This window comes from Nicotiana tomentosiformis, chromosome 2 (genome assembly GCF_000390325.3).
Source record: "Nicotiana tomentosiformis chromosome 2, ASM39032v3, whole genome shotgun sequence".
Taxonomy (NCBI): Eukaryota; Viridiplantae; Streptophyta; class Magnoliopsida; order Solanales; family Solanaceae; genus Nicotiana; species Nicotiana tomentosiformis.
The window spans coordinates 100,080,064-100,104,470 of record NC_090813.1 but is presented as its reverse complement, the minus strand read 5'-3'; the positions used below and the strand labels follow the sequence as shown (position 1 = coordinate 100,104,470).

At 37.0% G+C, this 24,407-nt stretch overlaps 2 protein-coding genes across 2 annotated transcripts; both read left to right on the top strand.

Annotated features, from left to right (window-relative positions):
* The first annotated feature begins 5,213 nt into the window (after positions 1 to 5,213).
* LOC104106246 (exocyst complex component EXO70C1) lies at positions 5,214 to 7,936 on the top strand. Its single transcript, XM_009614744.4, has 2 exons — positions 5,214 to 5,447; positions 5,565 to 7,936. Exon 2 carries the CDS (start codon positions 5,613 to 5,615, stop codon positions 7,740 to 7,742), a length of 2,130 nt encoding a protein of 709 aa, XP_009613039.1. The 5' UTR covers positions 5,214 to 5,447; positions 5,565 to 5,612; the 3' UTR covers positions 7,743 to 7,936.
* A 1,227-nt stretch (positions 7,937 to 9,163) lies between these two features.
* On the top strand, positions 9,164 to 24,043 carry LOC104106245 (uncharacterized). The gene is made up of 8 exons (XM_009614742.4): positions 9,164 to 9,428; positions 12,637 to 12,774; positions 14,151 to 14,398; positions 20,181 to 20,288; positions 20,367 to 20,556; positions 22,313 to 22,452; positions 22,553 to 22,588; positions 22,989 to 24,043. Exons 2-8 carry the CDS (start codon positions 12,699 to 12,701, stop codon positions 23,775 to 23,777), a joined length of 1,587 nt encoding a protein of 528 aa, XP_009613037.1. The 5' UTR covers positions 9,164 to 9,428; positions 12,637 to 12,698; the 3' UTR covers positions 23,778 to 24,043.
* Positions 24,044 to 24,407: the final 364 nt, after the last annotated feature.

Genomic DNA, 24,407 nt, shown 5'->3' with positions numbered 1-24,407 from the left:
TATTAGATTTTTGAGGAAAAGCTTTAAGAAGGTAATCATAATGATTCAAACTCATTTCTTATGAGTCGGTGAGAGTAGTTATAATATTTGTTTCAAGTTATTATGGTTGGATAATTGAATTCACAAACCCTAGTTCATGGCATAAATAGTATTTTTGAGAAAATGAGGAAGATGAAGAGTGTTCTTAGAAATGAAATTAAAGGATGCAATGAACCTATGGAATCATTTTCTAGATAAATTGAAAGTGTTCAGCTAAGTAATACCAAATTGAATATTTTGGAAATGTTGGTTAATTAAGACGATGAATAGTAATTTGGCGGTATTGGAGAATTAATATAGTATCATTAATGACTTCAAATGAGTATTAATTGATAAGAGTGGAGTTGAATATGCTAGTAAGTGAACCTATTCGGCGATTTGAGTTGTTGGAGGCTTGTAGTCAACTTATGAGCCATAAATTGGTCAATATTTTAGGTCATATTTTGATATAATTAGGATATCTAATTGTAGATATCGAGTTGTTGGTGATGCTTGAGCATTTTAATCAAGGTTGGAACGATGGAAGAGGATTGAAAGTTTGTGAATGTTAATAAAGCGAAAGCGAGGTAAGTTGATTAAAACTTACTCTTCTTGAGGGATTCTCTAAAAGCATGTTTCGAGTTAATGCTTAAGTTGTTTGCAAATGTGCTTTCGTGCTTGTGGGGACAAAGAAGTACAGATGTCTCCATGTACTAAAATATTACGTTGCACATGTAGTGTCATGTTGTTTTATAAAATTTTATTTTAAATCTTGTTGCCAAAATGACACTCAAGATAAATGTTACTATAAGTTTTTATCAAAACTTATGTGTTGATAAGAGTATACATATTTGAGTGCTAAAGATAAGTTTTTATGAAAAGTATTTCTTTTGAAAATTGATAAATAAAATAGCACTTGTGACCAGTATCTTTCAAAGATTGATGTTAAATTGCTAAAAGTTTTAATATGAAAAAGGTTATTTATTTAAAATTTGTTCAAATGTCTTGATTTTCTATTAATGCTATGATTTGATAAAAATAGATCATTTGAGACTACTATGCTATGAATCTATTTTTGAAGTATCAAATATTTTGGGAGTTGTGTTCACCGAGATTGATTTCAGATATATTGTGTTCGTTGTTATGAAACTATACGTGTCGGTGTAGGCGTAGATGGCCACTTTGTGGTATAGACTACGGCAGAGTGCTCTCCCTCGAGGGGGGTACTATTTTATGTTATTATTAGCATGGCTGAGTCGATTCGTACGACATTACGATGAGACGACCTGAGCAAGTAGGGTGTATGATACTTTCTGCTAGGTACATAACCTAGTTGACCTTCTTATGTCGGTGATGGTATAGTACTCCCAGTGAAAGGTAATGATGATTTTCCTATGTTTAGGCCTAAGGAGCCGAAAGTAATTTCAATGACTTAAAGCAAATGAAATGATTTTGTATGAATTTATCCAAAATCTTGGGTTGATATATATGTTTTAAAAGTATATATTGTGGGTTATGTTTTTCTTGTCTTTTATTTAAAATGACAAGGATCATGAATTGATAAAATTTCTTATCGTTTTATATCAAATATTGATGCATTATTTCTATAAAGTTTGTCCCAAGAACTTAAGTTAGAGAGAGTCTATGACACTTATTGAGTACCGATGTGGTGTACTCATCCCTTAGGGCCTTCCCTCCAGGGTCCCGCTTACTTTACATATTTCAGGATGAGGTATGATACGTGGCATGCGGTCAGAGCTAGGATGACTTTCTTCCTGAGGTATATGGTAAGGCACCACTCCTGTTTCGCGGTAGTTATCATGTTGTTTTCTTAATTTACGCTAGTCGGGTATTAACCCAATTGTTTAATTCTGTTCTTTGGTATAAAGACTCCATAGATAGTTGTGAAAAGTTGTAATAACGGGGTTGTACACAATATACATAAAAGTATATTTATTTTACTTAGTCTCATTTTTATTATCATGCAAGACGTCATGTGTGATTTTGAATTGGAAAATATTTTATCATTTAACTTGAAAATGTATATGATTTTCAAGAAGCTTCCGCAGTTAAAATTGGTTTTCATGAAAGACGTCATGTTTGGTTCGCTCGGGTCGGGTAGTGTGCCAGGTACCAGTCACGTAATTTTGGATCGTGACAGTAAGCATAGAATTAGAAGAAAGAGAGGATCGAGAAGTTTTCTATGAGAACTTTTTGTTAAATAAATTTTTGTAGCGCTTGGCATTTAATATATAATTTTTCTTAAATAACTTATAAATAAAAAACTACTTCTATGATAAGTTGTTTATTTTTTAAGTTATTTGGTTTTACACAAATTTTAAGAGTTATTTATATTAAGAAGTTTTAAGATTAAAAAAGAGAGTCAAATAGCCGAATATGATCCCTGTTTAGTTTCAAAAAATAAATAGGCAGATAGATGTAACGACCCGGCATGTCGTTTTGAGAGTAATAGCCCCGATCCCCTATTAACTGCTTCCCCCATATCTTTTTCTGCTTATGTTACTTGCCGGGAGGTTTTGTTGTTGGTTTCAGAGTATTATTGGGACACTTAGTCCCTAAATGGAAGCTTAAGCCTTAGAATTATTGACCATAGTCGGAACTGTATGAAGACGACTCCGGAATAGAGTTTTATCAGTTCCGTTAGCTCCGTTGAGTGATTTTGGGCTTAGGGGTATGTCCGAATTTTATTTTGGAGGTCTGTATTTCATTTAGGCTTGAAATGGCGAAAGTTGAATTTTTGAAGATTTTGACCGGTAGTGAAATTTTTGAAATTAGGGTCGGATTCCGATTTTGGAAGTTGGAGTAGGTCTATAGGGTTGAATATGACTTGTGTGCAAAATTTGGGGTCAATCGGACGTGGTTTGATAGGTTCTGACATCGATTGTAGAAATTGGAAGTTTCAAGTTCATTAAGTTTGAATCGGAGGGTGATTCATATTTTAGCATTGTTTGATGTGATTTGAGGGCTCGACTAAGTGCGTATGGTATTTTAGGACTTTTTAGTATCTTTGGTTGAGGTCCCGGGGCCTCGGGTGTATTTCGGATGCTTAACGGATCGAAAATTTTACTTGTGTTTTTGCTGAGGTTTTTGGTTTCTAGTATTTTCGCACCTGCGGTGGGGAGACCGCAGGTGAAGACTCGCACGTGCGGAAGATGGAGCGCAGAAGCGGACGGGGCCTGGAGCGTGAGGTTTCGCAGAAACGAAAGATATCCGTAGGAGCGGGCGCGTAGGTACGGTCCCTTGCTCGCAGATGCGGACCCAGCCCCTTAAGTCATTTCCGCACCTGCGAGGGATTTTCCGATTTATTTTACTAAGTAGCAACCTGTTTTCCCTTTCATTTGAGTTATACCGTTTAAATAAGTATTAGTCTGTTTTCATTCTTAATTGAGCTATTCCAATATGTGTAGTTATCCTGTTTAGTCTAATATCGCATGTCTACGTGCTTTAACTGCTTATTTGAACTCTGTGAAGCATGCCTAGTTGATTTCCTATTTTTCCTTGTTCTTTATCAGTATAACTGTAGAAATCTTGCTATTTGTTGTATTTACTGGTTTGAACTGTGTGTTTACTTTTGAGACTACGAGGCGGTTCCTCGGGAGTTCTCCCTACACATTTACTTTTGAGACTACGAGGTGGTACCTCGGGAGTTCTCCCTGTACAGTTACTTTTGAGACTACGAGGCGGTTCTTCGGGAGTTCTCCCTGCATATTTACTTTTGAGACTACAAGGTAGTATCTTGGGAGCTCTCCCTGTATATTTACTTTTGAGACTACGAGGCGGTACCTCGAGAGTTCTCCATATATATTTATTTTGGGACTACGAGACGGTATTTCGGGAGATACCCTGTTGTTTACCCCTGTGTGTTGTACTACTGCCTTCCGGTGCTTCCTTTTGTTAAATTCTAGTCTCTTATTATACTGTATATATTCTCCTGCCTTATTTATTATTTACTAGTGGGCCTGACCTGACCTCGTCACTACTCGACCGAGGTTAGGTTTGGCACTTATTGGGTACCGTTGTAGTGTACTCACGCTACTCTTCTGCACATATTTTTGTGTGCAGATCCAAGTACTTCTTATCAGCCCCGCTATTAGCTGAGAGTGTTTGCTGCTGTACGGAGACTTCAGGGTATATCTGTCGCGTCCACAGACCTCGGAGTCCCCTTCTATTCTCCCCTATGTCAATTACCTTATGTACTTCTTTTGTTAGACTCTGGTGTATAGAGATACTAGTTTCCTTCTTTAGCTTGTGACTTACGATGTTTCGTTTTGGGAAGACTGTGCAATTATAGAGTATTGATATTTGTACATGCCAGGCGGCATTTTTACTAGTTATTCAGTTATCCACTGCTGTTAGTTGCTAAGTTTTACTTTCGTTTTGTTATTTTTCGCAATTTGTTAGGCTTACCTAATCGTAGAGACTAGGTGACGTCACGACATTATAAATATGGAGTTTGGGTCGTAACAATAGAATCATAGAAATGTCAACTTAGGGATTCGAACCCATAAATTTACCACACTCAAAAACATCCTTGGCCGCTATGCTGCCTATCTCAATAGAAATGGGCAGATAGAAATGTCAACTCATGGATTTGAACCCATGAATTTATCACACTTTGAACATCTTGGCCGCTACGCTCTCTATTTCGATTGTGTTAAGGGTATTTAAAATAAGTATATACTCATATAAACTGATATTTGACCTGTATATACATTATAATTTTTCGGTGAGTGATATTTGTTTGACCACCTTTGCTACCATATAACTACGCCACTTGACTTCTCTCTTTTTCTTCTTCTTATCAAATGTTTGGTTTTAACAAAATGGAAGATACTATACATTCAAAAGTAAATATTTGTTCTTTAGTTTAGTTCGACATCAATATTATTCTCAATCAATTAGTTATGTCTTGTACCAACCAATTATAGACATCAACGGTATGAATCACATACTATATATTATTGTAATATAATATATTATTGTAATGAATCATATTAGAAAAATGTACAATATTCTTACACTTTGGAGAGAGAGTATAAATACTAGAGTACTATTATTATGGACTAGATTCAAATCGGCTATGGACATGGTCAGTGGTTGAGGCCCTCCTTCATTCGTGCAAGTTAATGGCAATTAGAATATTAGATGTAGGAATGAGGAGATTAGTGAAAATTGCAGAAGTTTCCACGAAAAGCTCTCTCGTAACTAATTTTACGTTTTATCCTCTCACCCATTTGTATTCAGTTTTGACCGCACACTTGATTTCTCGTCGATCTATTCACTCAGGCATGGACATTTCAGTTTTCGAAACAATCTAATACCATTTCCCATAATTAATACCATCATTTCACAAAGACAATCACTCTCTAGTTTACAGTTTTTTTCGGAGAAAATGAAAAGAATGAAAGGTCAATTTTCCTAGACTTTCTCGTTGCATGTTTTTTTTTTTTTGCCTCAGCGCTATTACCATTGCGCAAAACAATCCTAATTTTTTTTTTCTCTTCCATGCCATTTTGTTTGAGCAGACAAATCCTAAGTTGAAAATTAAACACATTTGAGTTAGTCACACAATCATGGATGCAGAGAAAGTAACACAAACTTCTGAAACAAAATCCCATGACATTAATCCCAGTGACAAGCAACAAGAAAATCCTGACCCATTACCTCTGAAAGATGATACTGAAAATCCTTCGCCGCCTGACGAATCACAATCTGCAGAAGCAGAGATTGTTCAACAACTGCCAACAGATGATGGTGTCAAGACAACAGATGATGGTCATGTCCAAGAAGATGATCCCAACAATGATGAGGTCAAGGTTGAAGATTCTTCTCCCTTGCCTCCTGATCTCGGTAAGGTTTCCGAAGAAATTGATCAGTTTATCTCTGATTTGCCAAACCTAAAAGGAGAAAATGAATCTAAGCCTCCCGATGTTCCTGTCTTTGTGGAACAATTTGCTGTTCTTGTTGAGGCAAAGATTGAAGATTATGACGGTGGTGATGCACCCATCAAATGGAGCCAGCTCTCTCAGGAAGACGCCATGTCTATTTTGGAATTTGTAGATCGAATCTCAAAGCTATTAAATTCTCTCTGTCAATTCTCTTCGGAGTATAAATATGCTTATTCAATCAGCCGCGTTGACGGTGTTCTTCAGCGCGCAATGTCTTATATAGAGGAGGAATTCAAGTCGATCCTCTACGATTACAAGATTCCTGATTCAGATTTCAATTCAGACACTTCTGCCAAGCCTAATAAGGAAACTAATTCATCCTCAGACACTAATCAAGATTCAGAACAAAGCTCTGTCGCTGAATCCGCACCTTCTGAAGATAATAAATTTCCAGGCTACACTGAGGAAATCGTGACAACAATGAATAAATTATCTAAAGCTCTGATTGCAGGAGGCTGTGAAGTAGAATGTTGTCAGGTCTATTTCTTAGCACGGAGGAAAGCTTTGGAGGAAAGTTTGCATAAGCTTGGATTTGAAAAACACAGCATTGACGATGTGCAAAAGATGCATTGGGATTCATTGGAGAGAGAGATTACTGCTTGGATTATAGCATTCAAACATTGCACTAACGTGCTTCACTCCAGCGAACGCAAGCTCGCCGATGCTGTATTTGCTGATCAACCATCAATTTCTGAGAAAATCTTCAGCAATTTGTCTCGAGGTATGATGATCCAACTCCTTAATTTTGCTGAAGCCGTTGCCATGACAAAGCGCGCTGCTGAAAAGCTCTTCAAGTTTCTTGACATATACGAGACTTTGCGCGATCTGCTTCCATTGGTGGACAAAATGTTTATTGTTTCTTACGCTGATGAACTCAAGGCTGAAGCTACATTGACCCGGAGCCGCTTAGGAGAGTCCATGGTTTCTATTTTTGCAGAGCTCGAAAACTCAATCCAGGCCGATTCAAACAAGACTCCTGTTCCAGGTGGTGCGGTCCATCCATTAACTCGTTACATTATGAATTATCTGAAATATGTAGCCGAGTACAGAGACACCTTAGAACAGGTCTTCAGAGAACATCAAATGATAGAAAGAGCTGATTCAACCACCGGATCAGATTTCGACTGCCAAAATCCACAAGCTCAAAGCGAGACATTGAATAAGCTATCGCCTTTTGAAGCGCACATGATGAAAGTCATGGATCTATTGGATGCAAACCTGGAGGCAAAATCAAGGCTGTACAAAGACACTTCACTCAGCTCAATATTTATGATGAACAACGGACGATACATTTTGCAGAAAATAAAGGGATCACCAGAGATCAATGGTTTAATGGGGGATCAATGGTACAGAAAGCGATCTTCGGACCTTAGACAATACCACAAGACTTACCAAAGAGAAACTTGGAGTAAACTGTTGCAATGTTTAAACCATGAGGGATTGAATGTGAATGGAAAAGTGAATAAACCAATTTTGAAAGAGAGATTCAAGAGTTTCAATGCATTATTTGACGAGATACATAAAACACAAAGCAGTTGGGTGATTAGCGACGAGCAACTGCAATCGGAGCTGAGAGTTTCAATATCGAACATGGTTATACCGGCGTACAGATCATTCTTGGGAAGGTTTAGTCAAACTTTTACTCCAGGAAGGCAGACGGAGAAGTATGTAAAGTATCAAGCTGAAGAAATTGAAACACACATTGATGAGTTATTCGATGGAAATGCTACGCCATGGGGGAGGAAGAAATTGTAATCTTAGTAGTACTTAATAACCAGAGATCAGATCAGTTGATGATCAATAACGTTGTTTGGAAGTTGGATCCAATTCTTTTTGTCCGTTTTGTGTTGTAACTTTTGTTTCTTTTTGTTATTGTTCATGTTTGTAGTGGTACGACGTATAAACTTACCTTTCAATTTCTCTTTTAATGAGAGAAGCTTTACACAGTACTTTTCATGTTGGGGAACAACCTTACATTAACTTTTTAGTATATTCCAATTCTTTGATTCATGGTTGTCATGTATCAATCTTTACAAAATTTACTTACTTATACCACTACTTTTATATATTCGACAATATCGGACTTTACATGGGCTGCTATATGTTAATTGGTGATGAAAATATCATGACCAAAGTTCCCAGAAAATACCACCTTTTCGCTAGCATGCAAAGGAAAAGGAAATAATATACTGTAGCAGATATATCCTCTCACACACATTTTATAACAAAACCTTCAAGTTCTAAAAGTGAAAAGGGGTACAATTTGCCTCATTTCATTTAAACCAAAATATACTTTGATTGTTATGTTTGTACAAAGAACATATATGTTAAACTACAAGAAAAAGAATCTGACATATATACACACACGGGCATTCTCACATATGCAATCTTTATTTGTATTATTCCATATATATTGAGTGCGTGGGAACACATAATATGCTTATGTAATTTGTGTTGCATTCTTTCAAACAATTTTTTTTTCACTTGATCTCATCCTATGAACTTTAAAAAATTGCTTCAAATGGCAATATTTGACCATTACATGTTGAACAATTATTCATCAAGTCGATTACGTAAATTAAATGTCAGAATGGTTGTTTCACTTAGCCAAAATGTCCACTTTTATTTCATTGAATAGTACTAATCGAGGAAACTTTCTTTTGTGTTGAAAGTGAGAAACAGAAGAGGTAGAAAGACAAATACTACTCGAAAGGTAAAAAGAATATCATCAATGAACATTAATTTATAGAGATAAAAATTGATTCGGGAATTTACACCAAACTAATTAAAGCATGATATATATTTGTACATAAAATTTTATGACTTAATCATGATGACTTAATAGATGTTTTTACTTTACTAGATCACTTCACCAAGGTAATTTTAATTAGTTCGGCGCAAGTAAGTATTCATCTGGATCTTAAACAAATAATGACAATCAAATTGAGATTTTCATGTTTATTTAATGTGACTATTAGAATCATCTCCAAAGTTGTAAAAAAGAAAAAAAAAGGAAAGAAAGGGAAAGAGAAAAAGGTAATTAAACTGAGTTATAGAATCAATCTCCAAAGTTGTAAAAAAGAAAACGAAAAAAATAATTCAAAAGAAAAAGGAAAGCATTAAAAAGGTAATTAAACTGAAAAAGGAGTACAGTTGCGGAAATTCATAATAGGCAAGGACACACGTTCACGAGCGGACCTGCAGCGAACCTAAACCCAACTTAGGAGATGGGCTTTTAGTTCTGTACTTGGTTCCGGTTGCAACTTGGAATAGAATTCGACTGCAGGCAATAATCATAACTTCTCCAACTCTGGCTTTTGTATACTGATTTTCGAATAGGGAGTATATAAGTCCAGAACTTGTTCGCTCCAATACCAGGGGATAATCTTATCAATTCCTTCATTCACCGCTATCCTGTTCTGCTGCATTCTCCTAATACTGGTTTGTCTTTTTCCTCACTTCCTCCTTTTTTTTTTTTTTTTTTTTCTTTCTAAAAGAACTGCTAGAAGAAATTATTTTAATTTTTGTGCGCAGGCACTCGTTCTTCTTATTCTAGGGTTAATTCCTTTTTTCCTATTTGTCTGATATGTCTTTTAATCGATTTTTTTGGAATTATTTCGTTCTTTTCTTGTTTACGAACTTGTTGAACGCTGGAAACCTAGGAACTGAACTGACATGCCAATTCCTCTTTATTAGTTCTTGTTGCCAGTATTATTTTTCCTTCTTTTTTGTTTGGCCTTGTTTAGAGAGAAATTATGTTAGTATGCTTGATTAAATAAAAGTAATGCAATGTGGTGCGTCTTTGGACGGCTAAAGATTCAATGATCTATTACTGCTAGGCTAATATATTGATACCAAAAGAGTATATATTCAGATGGTATCAAATAAATGTTGGCACCAGCCATATATTCTAATGGTAGGACTGGGCTGGGTGGGTTTTTTATTGTTTTATTTTGCATATCTCGAGTTTAAATTCTACTCACGCTTTTCCATCACAATTTTCTCTTGGAGAACACTCGCCTCGTCCATTCTCCCCCCTTGGACATTGAGATGTTTATGCAAAGCACAAATTTTTACAAAGGCTGCAGTTTTGGAAGCTAACTGGTATATCAGTTGTTGAGCCTACATAAAATGATGGGCGAAAGTTATTGGAGGGATTGATTGTTTCATTAGCTCTGTTTTCGAATATAAGATAATTTGTTTTTTTTGTTCTTTTATGACAGTGGTGTCTGGCCAATTTGTATACTTTTCCACTAGGTACCTGCTATCTCCCACCAGTATAGGTACCGGTGATTTTGCCCACCATATGCTTAGGCAGATGAGAATAAATTACCTAGTGTTTTTTTTGCCTCCGCTAAAATTTGAACATAAGACCTCATTGTTCTCCTCCAATTTCATTGACCACTAGGCCATACCTTCAAAGGCTGCAGTTTTGGAAGCTAACTGGTATATCAGTTGTTGAGCCTACATAAAATGATGGGCGAAAGTTATTGGAGGGATTGATTGTTTCATTAGCTCTGTTTTCGAATATAAGATAATTTGTTTTTTTTGTTCTTTTATGACAGTGGTGTCTGGCCAATTTGTATACTTTTCCACTAGGTACCTGCTATCTCCCACCAGTATAGGTACCGGTGATTTTGCCCACCATATGCTTAGGCAGATGAGAATAAATTACCTAGTGTTTTTTTTGCCTCCGCTAAAATTTGAACATAAGACCTCATTGTTCTCCTCCAATTTCATTGACCACTAGGCCATACCTTGGGCGCAAACAAATAAAATTGCATATGTTTGCTATTATTTGCACTTATTAACCAGATATGGACACAATGTGAGCACATAGTCATTGAATTAGTTGCAACCTAAGTTGCTCGGACACGGGTGCGGATCTAGAAGTCGGATCCTTCGAGATGTAAATTCTAAGATTCGGGGATACGGATCCTAGTACGGATACGGTTGCGGGGATCCGGCTAAAAATAATTTAAAAAAATAAAAATAGAAAATATCTCTAAATTATGAGAAATTTTGTGGAATACTCAAGTATAGCCTATAAAATGTGAATTTCTTTTTTATTCTCAAATTGTGTAGATAAGTAAATGATTGATTTCCTAGATAAGGTATGCTATTTTCTTCAAATTTACCCTAGTTTTGGTTCTGATTTCGGGAATCAAATTGTATCTCGTCTCGAATTTTTCCATCCGTCGTGGTCAAAGTACCCAAAATTGTTTGACCAGATCCGGTACGGATCCCATACCCACACCCATACTAGTGTTGTGTCGACACGGGTGCGGCAGCTAAACTGCCATGTCGGAGCAACTTAGGTTGCAACGGCAAACATGGGATATATTAAGTGTCAAACATTATATGGTGGATATATATCACACATGTGCTTTATGACAATTGTGTAGACTTACCAATACGACCTGGATTAGTAGCATATAAGTACACACTTTATTCACTTGGTAGTGGCAAGTAAGAGTTATCTTACTTGGGTCTTCTTTGTGTGGTGACAAGGTTTGATCATCATGCACTTGTATATTTTCCTCCTTCTCCAGCTTCTATTACATCTATGCCATCCATTATTAGATCTGAAGATTTATATTCGGTAAATGTGTCTGTCTGAGGGGAAAATCTTCTGCTGTCAGACATCCCTGTACAGTTGGCACTTGCTGGGCATGCCTAAATGATTTTCAACTAATAACAACACAACAACATATGCAGTGTAATCTCATAAGTGGGTTCTGGGGAGGATAGTGTGTACGCAGATCTTACTCCTATCTTGTACAGGTGGAGAGGCTGTTTCCAATAGACCCTCGACTAAGGCATGCATAATTACAGTAATAACGATGAAATTGAAGCAAAGGGAGAAAGAAAGCAGTAACAACATCAAGATAATAATAAAAACGAAGCAGAAGCATAAGCAGAAGCAAATCAGGTAGTATTAGACATCTAAGAAAAAGAAAAGACGAGAATAGTAATAAAACTACTAGTATGGAAAGGAAATACACTCGACTACCTACTAACCTTCAACCTTAATTTTCGACCTCCACGCCCTCCTATCAATGGTCATGCCCTCGAAAAGTTGAAAATATGCCATGTCCTGCCTAATCACCTCTCCCTAGTACTTTTTTGACCTACCTTTACCTCTCCTAAACCCCGCCAATACCAACCTCTCACCCCTCCTCACTGGGGCCTCTGAGCGTCATTATCTTCACATGTCCGAACCATCTTAGCCTCGCTTCCCGGATCTTGTCCACCACGGAGGCCTCTTCCACCTTGTCCCTAATATCTTCATTCCGGACCATATCTCTTCTAGTATGGCCAGACATCCATCTCAGCATCCTCATCTTCGCTACTTTCATCTTCTGGGCGTGAGGGTTCTTGACTGGGCAACACTTCGCCCCATACAACATAGTCAGTCTAATCTAAGATGTAAATTAAAGAGTGTAAATATACTCGATTACTTATTTGACTTGTGTCAAAACATCCTACTCCTCTTCGACAGGGACCTTATGACCCATAGAAGTGTTTGCTCTTTTCAAGTCTGGCATCATTCTCATGTCTATACTTCTGATATCATAGGATTTGCCTTCTAAGTTATTATCCCACAAATGTGATCTCGTACTTATTTGGTTCTGTTTCTCTGGCGCAGGGTGCTTTCTCTTAAGGGCCTGCCTAGCGGTTTACTAGTTGGTGAATTTTGTGTCGAAAACCATGGGAACCACATTTAATCCGCAAATTTTGGTGGACAAGCTGGCAAAGCTCAATAGTACGCAGCAAAGCATTGAAAGTATCCGTCAATTTTTAGCTGTTAAATAGATAATTATTTGATCTTGTTCTATTTTTCAGGAAACACATTGGTTGGGCATGAGAGTTAATTCCATGCTTGAAAAATTGGGAAAGAGAAAGAAACAAAAGAAATTAGAATGAGCAAAAGAAAGTTATTTTCATCCCTTTGTTTAGTTTGGTGGATAAAGCAAAAAAAGAGGAAAAATGTAGGACTTTCCGTTCTCTTGAATTTGAACTTGTGGCAACAAGAGGAAAAATTATTATTTTTTCCTCATTTTCTACTCAAACCCAAAAAGAGGATTTTTTTTTGTTGAAACATTCTCTTCTATTCTGCTCTTTTCTCTAATTTCAACAGAAGCATAAAGGTTATTGGCCCGTGTACTGTAATAGTAGAAAATGAAAATATTAAAAGAGTGGCTTGAAAGTTGATTTTATGTTGGAAGTATAATGATGTTAAGGGGGTACACTTTTAATGGAGCTTGAATTACTAAAACTTCTTTTGCAAACTTCGAGTCATGAATAAATAAACTAAAATGGATATCTTCAAACCATCATCAGAAGATGAACTCCAAGCCAAGTAATCAAATACATAAGAATTAGGAATAAGGTATTGTAACCTTCTCAAAAAAAAGAAGAAGAATAAGGTATTGTATCTTCATATCAACTGCTGAAGAGTGAGAACCTGTTCCTATAACACACTTTCTTCACACATTGAATTGTTAGGACTTGGGAGAATCCATTTTGAGCATGAATCATGTGGAAGAGAGCACTGTTGTATCAGAGGGGCCGAGAGGGGGAAAAGGTTTTTTTTTTTTTTTGGGGGGGGGGGGAGGGAGGGAGAGAGAGATTAGCAAGCATGATGCCATGGCACGTATTAGAGTGTCAAACATCGTGGACTTTGTGTGAAACGTATTATTTAACACTCATTCAAGCTCGCTGCTGCTGTAACTATATTTCCTTGTGGATATCTGTAGAGTATTTAGTTTGTTGTGCAGTTTAGTGTGATAGTGTTTTTTTTTTTTAATCACTTCAATCGAAAGCCGAATCTGAGAGTAGTTGTAGCCCCTTTTTTCTTGACTATGTGAAGAAGCTTTCTTGGCACATTTTGCATAGGTGTAAATACTTGCTGCTATTCTCTCTTTCGGCAATCAGCGTACAGTGTCGTGATTCACATTAATCATGTTGAATATGTAAGGCTTACATGCTTCAACATGGCCTAGGATAACGTTTCTATATCTTTCATGGATATATTATTTTGAGATTTCCATTTTTTTGGGAGATACTATGGTGCTGCTACTTTGGCTTGCTAGAGCAAATTGTTACCTGATTGCTCGACAAATGCGTTCTTTTCATGGATTGTAACTTAACTCCAACTAGCTTTATCACATTGGTGTATTTTTCACATGAACAAAGCAAAACAAGTTGTTGAAACTTGGGCCCAGCAATTCCATTGCTCACCACGTGAACAGAGATTGGCGTTTCTTTACCTTGCAAATGACATTCTTCAGAATAGTAGGAGAAAGGGCTCAGAATTTGTCGGTGAATTCTGGAAAGTTCTTCCAGATGCTCTTCGTGATGTAATTGAAAGTGGAAATGAGTTTGGAAGAAATGCTGCATTACGGCTGGTATGTTTCTCTAGTTCCTTCATCCTTTTTTAGCTCCATACTGTAGCCATAATTGGTTGATGTGTTTGACAAGTTTAAGCTCACCTAACTATGGGTAAAATTATACAGATTTGTGAATGAATATTCGAAGCAGAAAGTTTCAACTGTAATGGGATGCCTTTATTTGCAATATCCTTTGTCCAATAAATTTAACTTGAAATTTAGAACTTGAACTTGAGAAACAATGTATTGGAGTATAAGCAATTTTGAAGAGTATGGTAATTGGGATGTACAACAGGCACTTCTTGGTACAAGTTTGAGGTTGGACATTTTGGAAGGAGTATGAAGTATGCAAGAGAATATACTATGTGACATTTTTGGAGAATATTAGATCCCTTCTGTAGATGGAGAAGTAGTTAAGACCTCTCTAATTAAGTTCTGTTTATCTCAACTTGAATGCCTTTTTTTTTGGATTGGTGTTCCCAACTTGAATGTCTTAGCTTGAGTTTGCCCATTGGTCATATAATAGTAGAAAAGCTAACTGTTTAGTCTTCATTGAGAGGACATTGTGCCCTTTTGGTTTTAAACCGTTGATTGTGTGACCATCTCATCTAAAAGCTTAAGTTTTATTTACTTAATTATGTCTTCAAAACGTCCCTTCATGTGCAAACCTGATTCTTTTTATGGGTTGAGCATGTGAAAATTCTTTTTACACACTTTTATCTTCTTGGTTACGTCTTCAATATAAAGAGTAAAATAGGAAAAAGTTCTTTCTGAAAAGTTAATTTAGGTCCATATGACCTTTTATGGATATATACACTTGAAAATATCCTTTCTAGAAGTAAACGTTACTTTCAGATGAACAAAATAAAAGGTAAAATTTCAGAAGAAGTATGATAATAGTGGATATACTCAACCTTGATCTCTATGACTATTAAGTCGCAAGGAGGTCCAAAATATTCAATTTGTTATCTTTTCCCATTCAAAACTAATTGTATTTGCTAGAATTTAATGACCAAAAAGGAAAAAAAGGAAAGTCTATCTTTAACAATTTGTTGGACTCAACCAATAAGCTCTCCTTCCCCATCCCCCTTCCTCTCTACCCAACTTCAGTACCTTCAGACCTCCTTTCTTATTGGCCCATACCGTCCCTTTTTTAAAAATGAAGTAAGAAGTTATCATTAAAAAGGCACCAAGAAGATGCATAAGGGAAAAAAGGTACAAAGAGAGATGACTGTTAGCTCTGCTAATACGAAAAAGCTATGCTAGGATCAGGGAACTAACACGGTCCAAAAATAGTCGGTGCTAGTTACAGGGGTCATTTAGTTCTTACTAAAAAGAGTAACTAAATATCTAGCCTTGAGGAAACATGTTGGAGTTGAGACACCATCAAAACATCTGCGATTTCTCTCAGCCCAGATACACCAAAAAATAGTAGTTGGGATCATTTTCCATATCCTTCTGGTGGCCTTATCAACTTTCCACAAAAACCAGCTATCATAGGCTTCCCTGACTTACTGAGGAATGACCCAGGATAATCAAAAAATGGAATAAAAGAAATTCCATAAGTCAGCTGTAATTGGACAATGAAGGAAGAGGTGGTTAATGCTCTCTGCATTATGGAGACACATGTAGCATCTGTTAACCAGTATAGTGTTACTCCTGATAAGATTATCCTGAGTGAGGCATGCCCATTTCGATGCTGTCCATGTGAAACATATTACCTTCGTAGGCAGTCTAGTCTTCCATATGTGATTCTGTAACATCCCATTTTGTGAGCAAATGAGATTATAACCAGCTTTGACTGCGTATTTGCCTTCCTTGGAGCTTCCGCAAATGATTCTGTCTGGCTGCTGTTCTTCAATGTTGTAACCTTCTAAAGCCTCAAGTAGATCATTGATTTCCCAACCCTGCACATCCTTCTGAATAAGGGCTTCCAGGTGCTTCCTTCCCTATTCTGGCTATTGTGGAGTTCTAGGCTATCTGAAAGAGCCCAGGGAATGAGTCCTTCAGACATGAGCTTCCAATCCACCTATCGTTCCAGAATTTGACATGCATTCCGTTTCCAACTTTAATGGTTACATTCTGAAAGAACTCATTCCAGTTTCTGCTAATATTTTTCCATAGGCCAATCCCATGGGGGGCTGAGCTATTCTAGGTACATCGGTGGCTTTGTACTCCATACTTGGCATCAATGACATCTTTCCAAAAACCAGGCTCCGGCTGACCATACCTCCATAACCATTTCCAGAGCATACATTTGTTGTGAGCTTTTAGGTCCCTGATGCTCAAACCTTCTTGTGACTTAGGTTGAGTGACCTTAGACCACTTAACCAAAGAATTTTTATGGGTTTGGCTGTTTCCTTCCCATACGAATCTCCTTCTGAGTCTATCAAATTGCTTTAAAACTGAAGAAGTAATAGGGAATGATGACATGTAGTATGTTGGGATGCTATCGAGAACAATGTTTATTATGTGGCCTAGGTATTGCATCTGCCAGGATGAGAGCCTCTTCTCAAAATTTTCTATTACTCCATTCCATATACCAGCTGCCTTGTGTTTAGCTCCCAATGGTAGGCCTAAGTATGTTGTAGGGAAGGTGCCTGTTCAGCTGGATTGCAGCCAAGAATCTCAGCCAGTTCAGCTAGATTGGAGACCTCATCCCTTCGGTATCCCATAAGAATGTTTTACAGTTTGCCAGAGCTGACATTCAGAAGAAAACTAGAACTGGAGGTTGAATTGTGGCAAACCATTGATCGTTTCACAAATTTGATCAATTTTCATCTTAAGGAATTAAAGAACAATATTGTGAGCATCATTATTCCCAACCTTTGCAGTATCTTATAAACCTTAAAATTTCCCAATTGTTTCAGTGACCGGGTGATTCTTTTCAATTCCCCGTCATTGCAATTTCTCCTAAAGCATAACCCCATCCATTGTTTGTTCTGCATTGAATCACAATTGCCTCTTTGTCCTCTATAAGTTTCCACCAAATTCTTCCCAGAGTGCCCTGATATGGTTCCATAGACCAACTTCACGAGAGAGGGTACTGCATAATGTCCCCTCCATATTTTTCCTTAGTTATTTGTTTGAATAAAGCTTTATTATTCTTACTATATTTCCATAGCCATTTGAAGAAAAGGCTTTTATTGTGCAATCAGAGATTTCATTTTGATAAGATGTTACCCACAGATTTCTATCCTCCAATTCCCCCTCCTTGTTCTTTTTTTTTTGGTTGTAAAAACAGTTCAATTGACAACATGAAAAAGTTTTCTTCTCTTTATTCCTCTCATAGGAAATCTTATCCTCTCCTGCTTCCTTTCCACACTTCTAGGAATAGGAAATAAAGACATAGTGTACGTGGAGAGTGTGAGTTCAACATGCTGTTAATTAGAACTAGTGACCCATTGAAAGTTAGTCAGAGGTCAGATGACATTTGCTCACACTTATCCAGTATCTCTTGCCATATCTCTATTAACTTGTACTTCATTTCCAGAGGAAGACGAGGTTATGCATTTAATTCCAAATTTCCTGAAAAATCTTAAAAGTTTTAAGAGGCCCCAAAATTCCCCTATAAATGGTGTTCTGAAGAGGCGTATCTAGGATTTTAAGAACATGGGTGCACCATTATATTAATTAAAAAGGGCATGGGGAATTAGCCGATTTGTTTATTTATTAATGATAAAAAGAATTAATTAAGAAGAACTATATGGGAATTGAACCCCTAACTTGAGGGACAAAAGGGGCACTTAGTCACCAGTGCATCAAGTAGTCACTTGAGCATGGGTGGCCACAAATATATTTAGGTACATAATCTGAAAAATTAGTATTTTTAATATATAGCTTAGGGAGGGGAACATGGGTGCATGTACCCCACCCCCCTCCACATAAATCCGTCCCTGGTGTTCTGGTCAAGTAATAGTAAACATTGAATCAGTGAGCTTTTGTTGTCAAAGAAGGGGGTCTCACGTGTTTATTAGAAGGAAGATCTATTTAGTTTTGCTATACTCGATTGCAGATTTATTTGAGAGAGAAGTGATGATAGTACGATAACGCTCAATTGACGAGAGGTACAAAGGTTTATTTTATGCATCAAAAAAAAAAAGAAGGTACAAAGGTTTATTTATCAAATGATGAATAGTCATGAACAATTCACATGGTACCCACAAGAAGGTAAGAGAAAATGCAAATTTAACAGCAAAAGATTGAATCTAAGAGCTTAGAGCCTTGGAAGCCTCATATGCAAGCCCATTATTGAAGTGTCTTATTATCCAGTTTGCTAAGTATGAAATTCAAACGCTTCTGCAAAAAAACATTAACCAAGTTTTTCAACTTATTGTGTGATTCAATTCTCTTTGTGGTTGGACCTAGCTTTTCTGGAAAACCAATCACAACTACTATAACACAATTCCAAGCTACTATGGGCCTGTTTTAGTCAGAACTAGTTAGTACCGCCTATATATATTTTTTGCTTCCATTGTTCATTTTTTGCCAAGTCTAAATGGATTTTGATAATCATAGGTTCTTTAGACAACTTCCATGTGATTTTAGGTGTATTTATCAACTTTTTATTTTTAAGCTGCTGGTCAAGTTTTAGATTCTTTGTAAGTATTCATCCGGTATTTTGCCTTGTATTAGTAGGAGTATGGTCAATGTTTTCTGTTTCATATGGCATTGTCCTATCACACTCAAAGTCCTACATGGTTTTGCAATAAATTATACTAGTTCCATTACTTCTTGAAGTAACATTTGTAGTAGTCATAGTTGTAGAAAGCGAGCTTGACTCTTATTTTTTATAAGAGTCAAACATTGTGGCTTAGTTCTCCTTTCAAAACAGTTATTTCCGCCGACAAATGTGTGGAGTTGAAAGCAATAATCTTTTTTGCTACTCCCTCTGTCCCAATTTATGTGACATTTTTCACTTTTTGAGAGTTAGTTTGACTAATTTTTGAAGCTAAATTGGATTGGATCAACTCAATATTTTAAAATTAAAATTTAGATATCCAAAACTATGCGAAAAGTACTATAAGTTGCAATTCTTCTCATGTTAGTATGATGAAAAATACGTTTTAAATTGTTGGTCAAAGTTCACATAGTTTGAATATAAGGAAAAGTCTCACATAAATTGGGGCAGAGGGAGTATATGATTGTTGGTCAGATATGAAATTGACACAATTTTTTTAAAATGAAAAAGCCAGTAATTTCCCTACATTCACCTATGTTACTACTAGAATTTTCTGTTCTGCTGATTCGAGAAAAAAGAGAGTATTTTTCCCTACATTCACCTCTTTCTTACTCTTGAAATACTTGCCTTCTGAACGAAAGTTTCTTCAAGAGAACCAGAAAGGGAATTGCATTAATGTGATCTATAACATTGAATGCCCCCCTGGTTAACCACTTCTTGAATTGTTCGGCAGTTGACCTTGTTCTAGACCATAGATGTTGATTCTAGCACTTAGTTATGCGACATCTTCACGATGATTCCCCTAATCTCATTTTCATTTTCAAGAGGGTACAGTTATATGGAGGATTGGCTAGCTGTTCTCCTTATTATTTAGATATATGCATTGCAAGCTTATACTAAGGTCATAGTGATCGTAATTCACGTATCCATGAGTTTTAACTTTGATTAGCCACACTTTGAATATTAACCTGAAAAATATGATGAACATTGGATGAAGAATTGCCTACAATATCAAATCTTTTATCCTGGGTAGAGTTTATAGATCTTTTTACATTGTGACTTGCATTGTGGAACTGACTTGGTGCCTATCTTATGCTCTATTTAATTCTGAAACATCAGATCACTATCTGGGAGGAGAGAAAAGTATTTGGTTCTCGAGGGCAGCTTCTGAAGGAAGAGTTTGCTGGGAAGCATGTTGGGAATGGAAAGCATAGTGGAGTCAAAGTGGTAAGTCTCCCTTTTCATCCTGGTCTTTTGTTGTTGAACCCGCTTTAGTTGTTGATTCTTTTTTATATATATTTGAAGCTGGATAGAACCTTCTCATCACACTCTTTGCGAAGAAACTCAACTGGGGATGCCCTTGACAAAATAGTTTCAAGTTATCAGATGTTGTATGGTGGTCAAATTGATGAAGATGCTATATTGAGCAGATGTAAAAATGCCATTAGCTCTGTTGATAAAATAGATAAGGAGATGGGGGGTGATCTAAATCCAGGTGCGCTTTCTTTTCCACTTGTAATGTGTGCCTAACATCGCTTGGCTTGTCCACTTTTGTGTTATAATGGCCCCTTTCACCAAGGTTTGTCTAGTTGCCAGTCAATTTTCATCCAACTGAACAATACAATTCTGGTTTGGTTTAACGAAGAGTTAATTTTCTGGGGGTTCAATTACTTGGACCTCTCTTTAATTCAGCAAAAATAGATAGAGCTTCGTTGTAGTCAAAAAACCATCTGACAGTTTTCTGCTTAAATTTTCAAATTGGATGGCTTTAGCTTTTGGCATCCTTCGTCTGAAATTCCCTTTGCCTAACTTACCCAAAGTAGAAAGAAGGGGCTTCCTTCTTCAAAGAGAGAGGGAGAGAGAGCGAGAGAGGGAGACAAAGCACCATTCAATTAATTTGTTTCATATCTAGTTTCATACTGAAGCTAAATCAAAAGCCAATTCATTCGTTTTGCTTCTATATCTGGTTTAATAGTGAAGCTTATGAAAAAGCTCCGTTGAGATAAAAACATTGACATAACCTACCTTATGAAAAAGCTGATGAAAAAGCTTTTAAAGAATGTGCCACCTACCTTTTGCTGTTATGTCAACCAATTCACTTTCTCTTCAATTTTGGGGAATTAAGAAAATTGTATATGTTTTATTATTATAGAGGAGCACATGATTGTGCCAGTCTTATTTAAGAGAAAAATGTATAGTTACAAAATATTTTAATCAAGTCATGTTTTTAGGTGAATGTATAGTGAAATTTTCTAGTCTGAGAAGCCGGCTTTCATGGGCATGGTTTAAGGAACACTTTTAAACCATAGGGCGTTGTGGTGTTGTGGTCTTTAGCTGTTGATATCTAATTGATAGTTTTGTATAGGCCAAAAATTACCCTAGTCAGCACTAAGATAGCCTTCGAAGGCTGCTGCGTGTCATCGGTATGGTTTCAACAAAAGACGGGTTCAAGATAGAAATGATCAGACAAAAGATAAGGGCTAGGTCGAGGAGTCAACCCATATCGAGGTCGAGGACGAGTACCCTCTTTAACGGAGCAGTAACGGCTAGTTTTGGGGATCTGACTTTAAATTAAATATTCCAGTGAATATTCCTAAAATCTGTACTATTAGGGTTTTGTGGCACATGTCCTCTTATAAATAGAAAGAGACATACTTATAGAGGGGGCATTGGACACTCATTTGTAAAAGAACAACACTTTGACATTCTCTAAAGATTGTAAAGATTCTTGCTTTATTACATACATACAAAAGACACTTTTTTCTTGAGATCCTTATCTAACTTTTCTCCCACGATACAAGGAGAACCCGAATATTCAAAGGCTCATCAATCATTTATCATTGTCAGAAGGAATATCACACGATTTCATCCCTTTTTCGGTCATCTCTGTTGCATTTATTTACATAAATACCATTATATACCATTTATTGCTATTCACTTTTATTGTCAAAAAAATGCTATTCACTTTGTATTTGTGCCATTAAATGTTGTTTATTATTATATGTCCATCACTGTTCCCACAGACTTTGTGACATTTTGCCATGGCACTAGTTAAATAATCTAGTCGATATCATTATTGGCTTAGATTAACCCTATTTTGTTAAGAAAATCTATTTGTTTAAACCGAAATCCAAATTTTGGGTCAAACAAGTTTAATATCTTATTTTCCTCTCTGGATTTGAATCTATGTTTCTTTTGATACTTGCTATGTCATGCTGTACTTCTTATCGACTTCCTCCTTTGCCCTTCAGGCCATCTTAATGGATCTGGTATAGTGGATGAACTCAAGGGGCAACACACTATATTGAAGGACTGTATTGAGCAGCTAACAACTGTTGAATCATCCAGGGCAAACCTCATCTCTCATCTTAGAGAGGTCCTCCGAGAGCAGGTTAGTCATCCCATTTTGGTGCATTCAACATCTTTCCGTCTCCCTGTTTGCTTTTGTGTTTTTTGCTCTTGATTGAGTAGTGCCACGGGTTTCTCCTCAGGAATATAAGCTGGATCAAGTCCGCAATCAACTTCAGGTAAGTAACATGCTTATTAATTTCGTTTGAAAGCGTTATTGATCTTTTAGGTGAATCATGAATGATTACACTTGGTTATGATGACATGATACTGGTTTCAAAAGAGGGGGTCGAATATATAGTTGAGTACACGAGGAAAGAGATACCTCATGCTTGCTTGGAGAAGTTATCCTTTTTCTTTGTGATAATGAAAAAAGTGTAGAGAAGGAAAAGCCAAAGTAGAAGTAGCAGCTTATACTATTCCTCAAAAGTAAAACATGTAGACTCTGGAAAAACCAGTCTTTTGCAGTAAACTGATACTACTTACATGAATTATTGATACTGCTATCCTGCTACCTTTTCTGGCCAACATTTGTGCCTGGTTAAACAGTGTTGTGATGTTCCATTAATTTGCTTTTAGGCTGCTCAGTCCCACGCAGATCAGGCAGGCAATATTTGTAGACAGTTGCTGAATTGTGATGCCAATGGGCAAATCTCGGCTGAGCAGAATCGGAAGGAAGCTAGTACTTCCCAAGCTCCACACGCATTCGTAGCAGGAAATCGAGAGCAATCTGTTCCAGTGATGTACACTCGACAGGTGTCTTATGAAAAATCTGGCAATCTTGATGAAGATATGAAATCTGCAGCTGCTGCAGTGGCAGCAAAGCTCACTGCATCAACATCTTCAGCCCAGATGCTGACTTATGTTCTCTCATCCTTGGCGTCGGAGGGTGTCATAGGCAACTCAAGTAAAGAATTTTCCCACGATAATCAATCGGAGAAAAGGGTGAAGCTTGAAAATGACCACGCAGCTTATGTCCCTTCACAGAACCCTCGAGAACCCCTCTCATTTTTCTCTCAATCCTTCTCAATGCAACACAATCTCCCGAGCACAACTCAGGAATCTGCTCCAATTGAACCGCCTCCTCTACCGTCATCACCTCCACCATTGCCACCCCTGCCTCCTATGCAGCCATATCCAGTGCCTCAGTGCATGCAGACGTCTGTGCAGTTACCTAATTCAGCATTTGTTTTCGCGACAAGTCAGCAACCTTCAACATTGCCTGGTTTTCCCCAAGTTGTGCCTCCTGTCAATGGGGTTTCTCCTTTTACATCTTCCACAACAAATGCTTACCAAGGGTATTCAACTGATAGTAGTTTATATAGCCAGTCTTCATCCTTGCCGATGACACCCGTTACCCGTCAATAGGATTGACAGTTCCCTGTGGTTCCTAGAATGGTCTGTTTGGTATTTTAGAGCAAATACAATCTTACTCAGCTTCTCTGTCACTTAATTTTAGGGTTCTTGACAGCTTTTACATAATTAGCTAGTCTGATGTATACAATTAGGCTATTCACATTGTAACTATGTAACTTATGTTGTGATTTTATTTGTAGATTGGAGGTTGTTGGTGTTTATATAATACTGACCTAGTATTACACTAGAAAAAAGTCGTTTGTTTGAGTACTTCACTATCTTCACAATGTCAACCACGTTTGTTCACTTACGACTTCCTAGCAATTTTATATTCAGAGGAAGCAAACAGGCAATGAGTCAATCATTCGAGTCCCCTTGGTTAAACAAGCGAGGAAGAGGCAAGAATGATGACCGCACGTGATGCTCACAAAGAAAAAAAAAAAAAAAACCCACCCTCATCTACCTAAATTGATTATAGAAATGTTGTGCACAGAACGAACCAATTTTGAGTCGAGAAAGATAGAATGGATATTGGTTGAAGGTGAAGTATGAAACTCGACCAAACTGACACAGTGACACAGCTTTAGATGCAGTCAACGGGGACATGGGTCACGTCGACGACAAACTCATTAACTTGTGTGG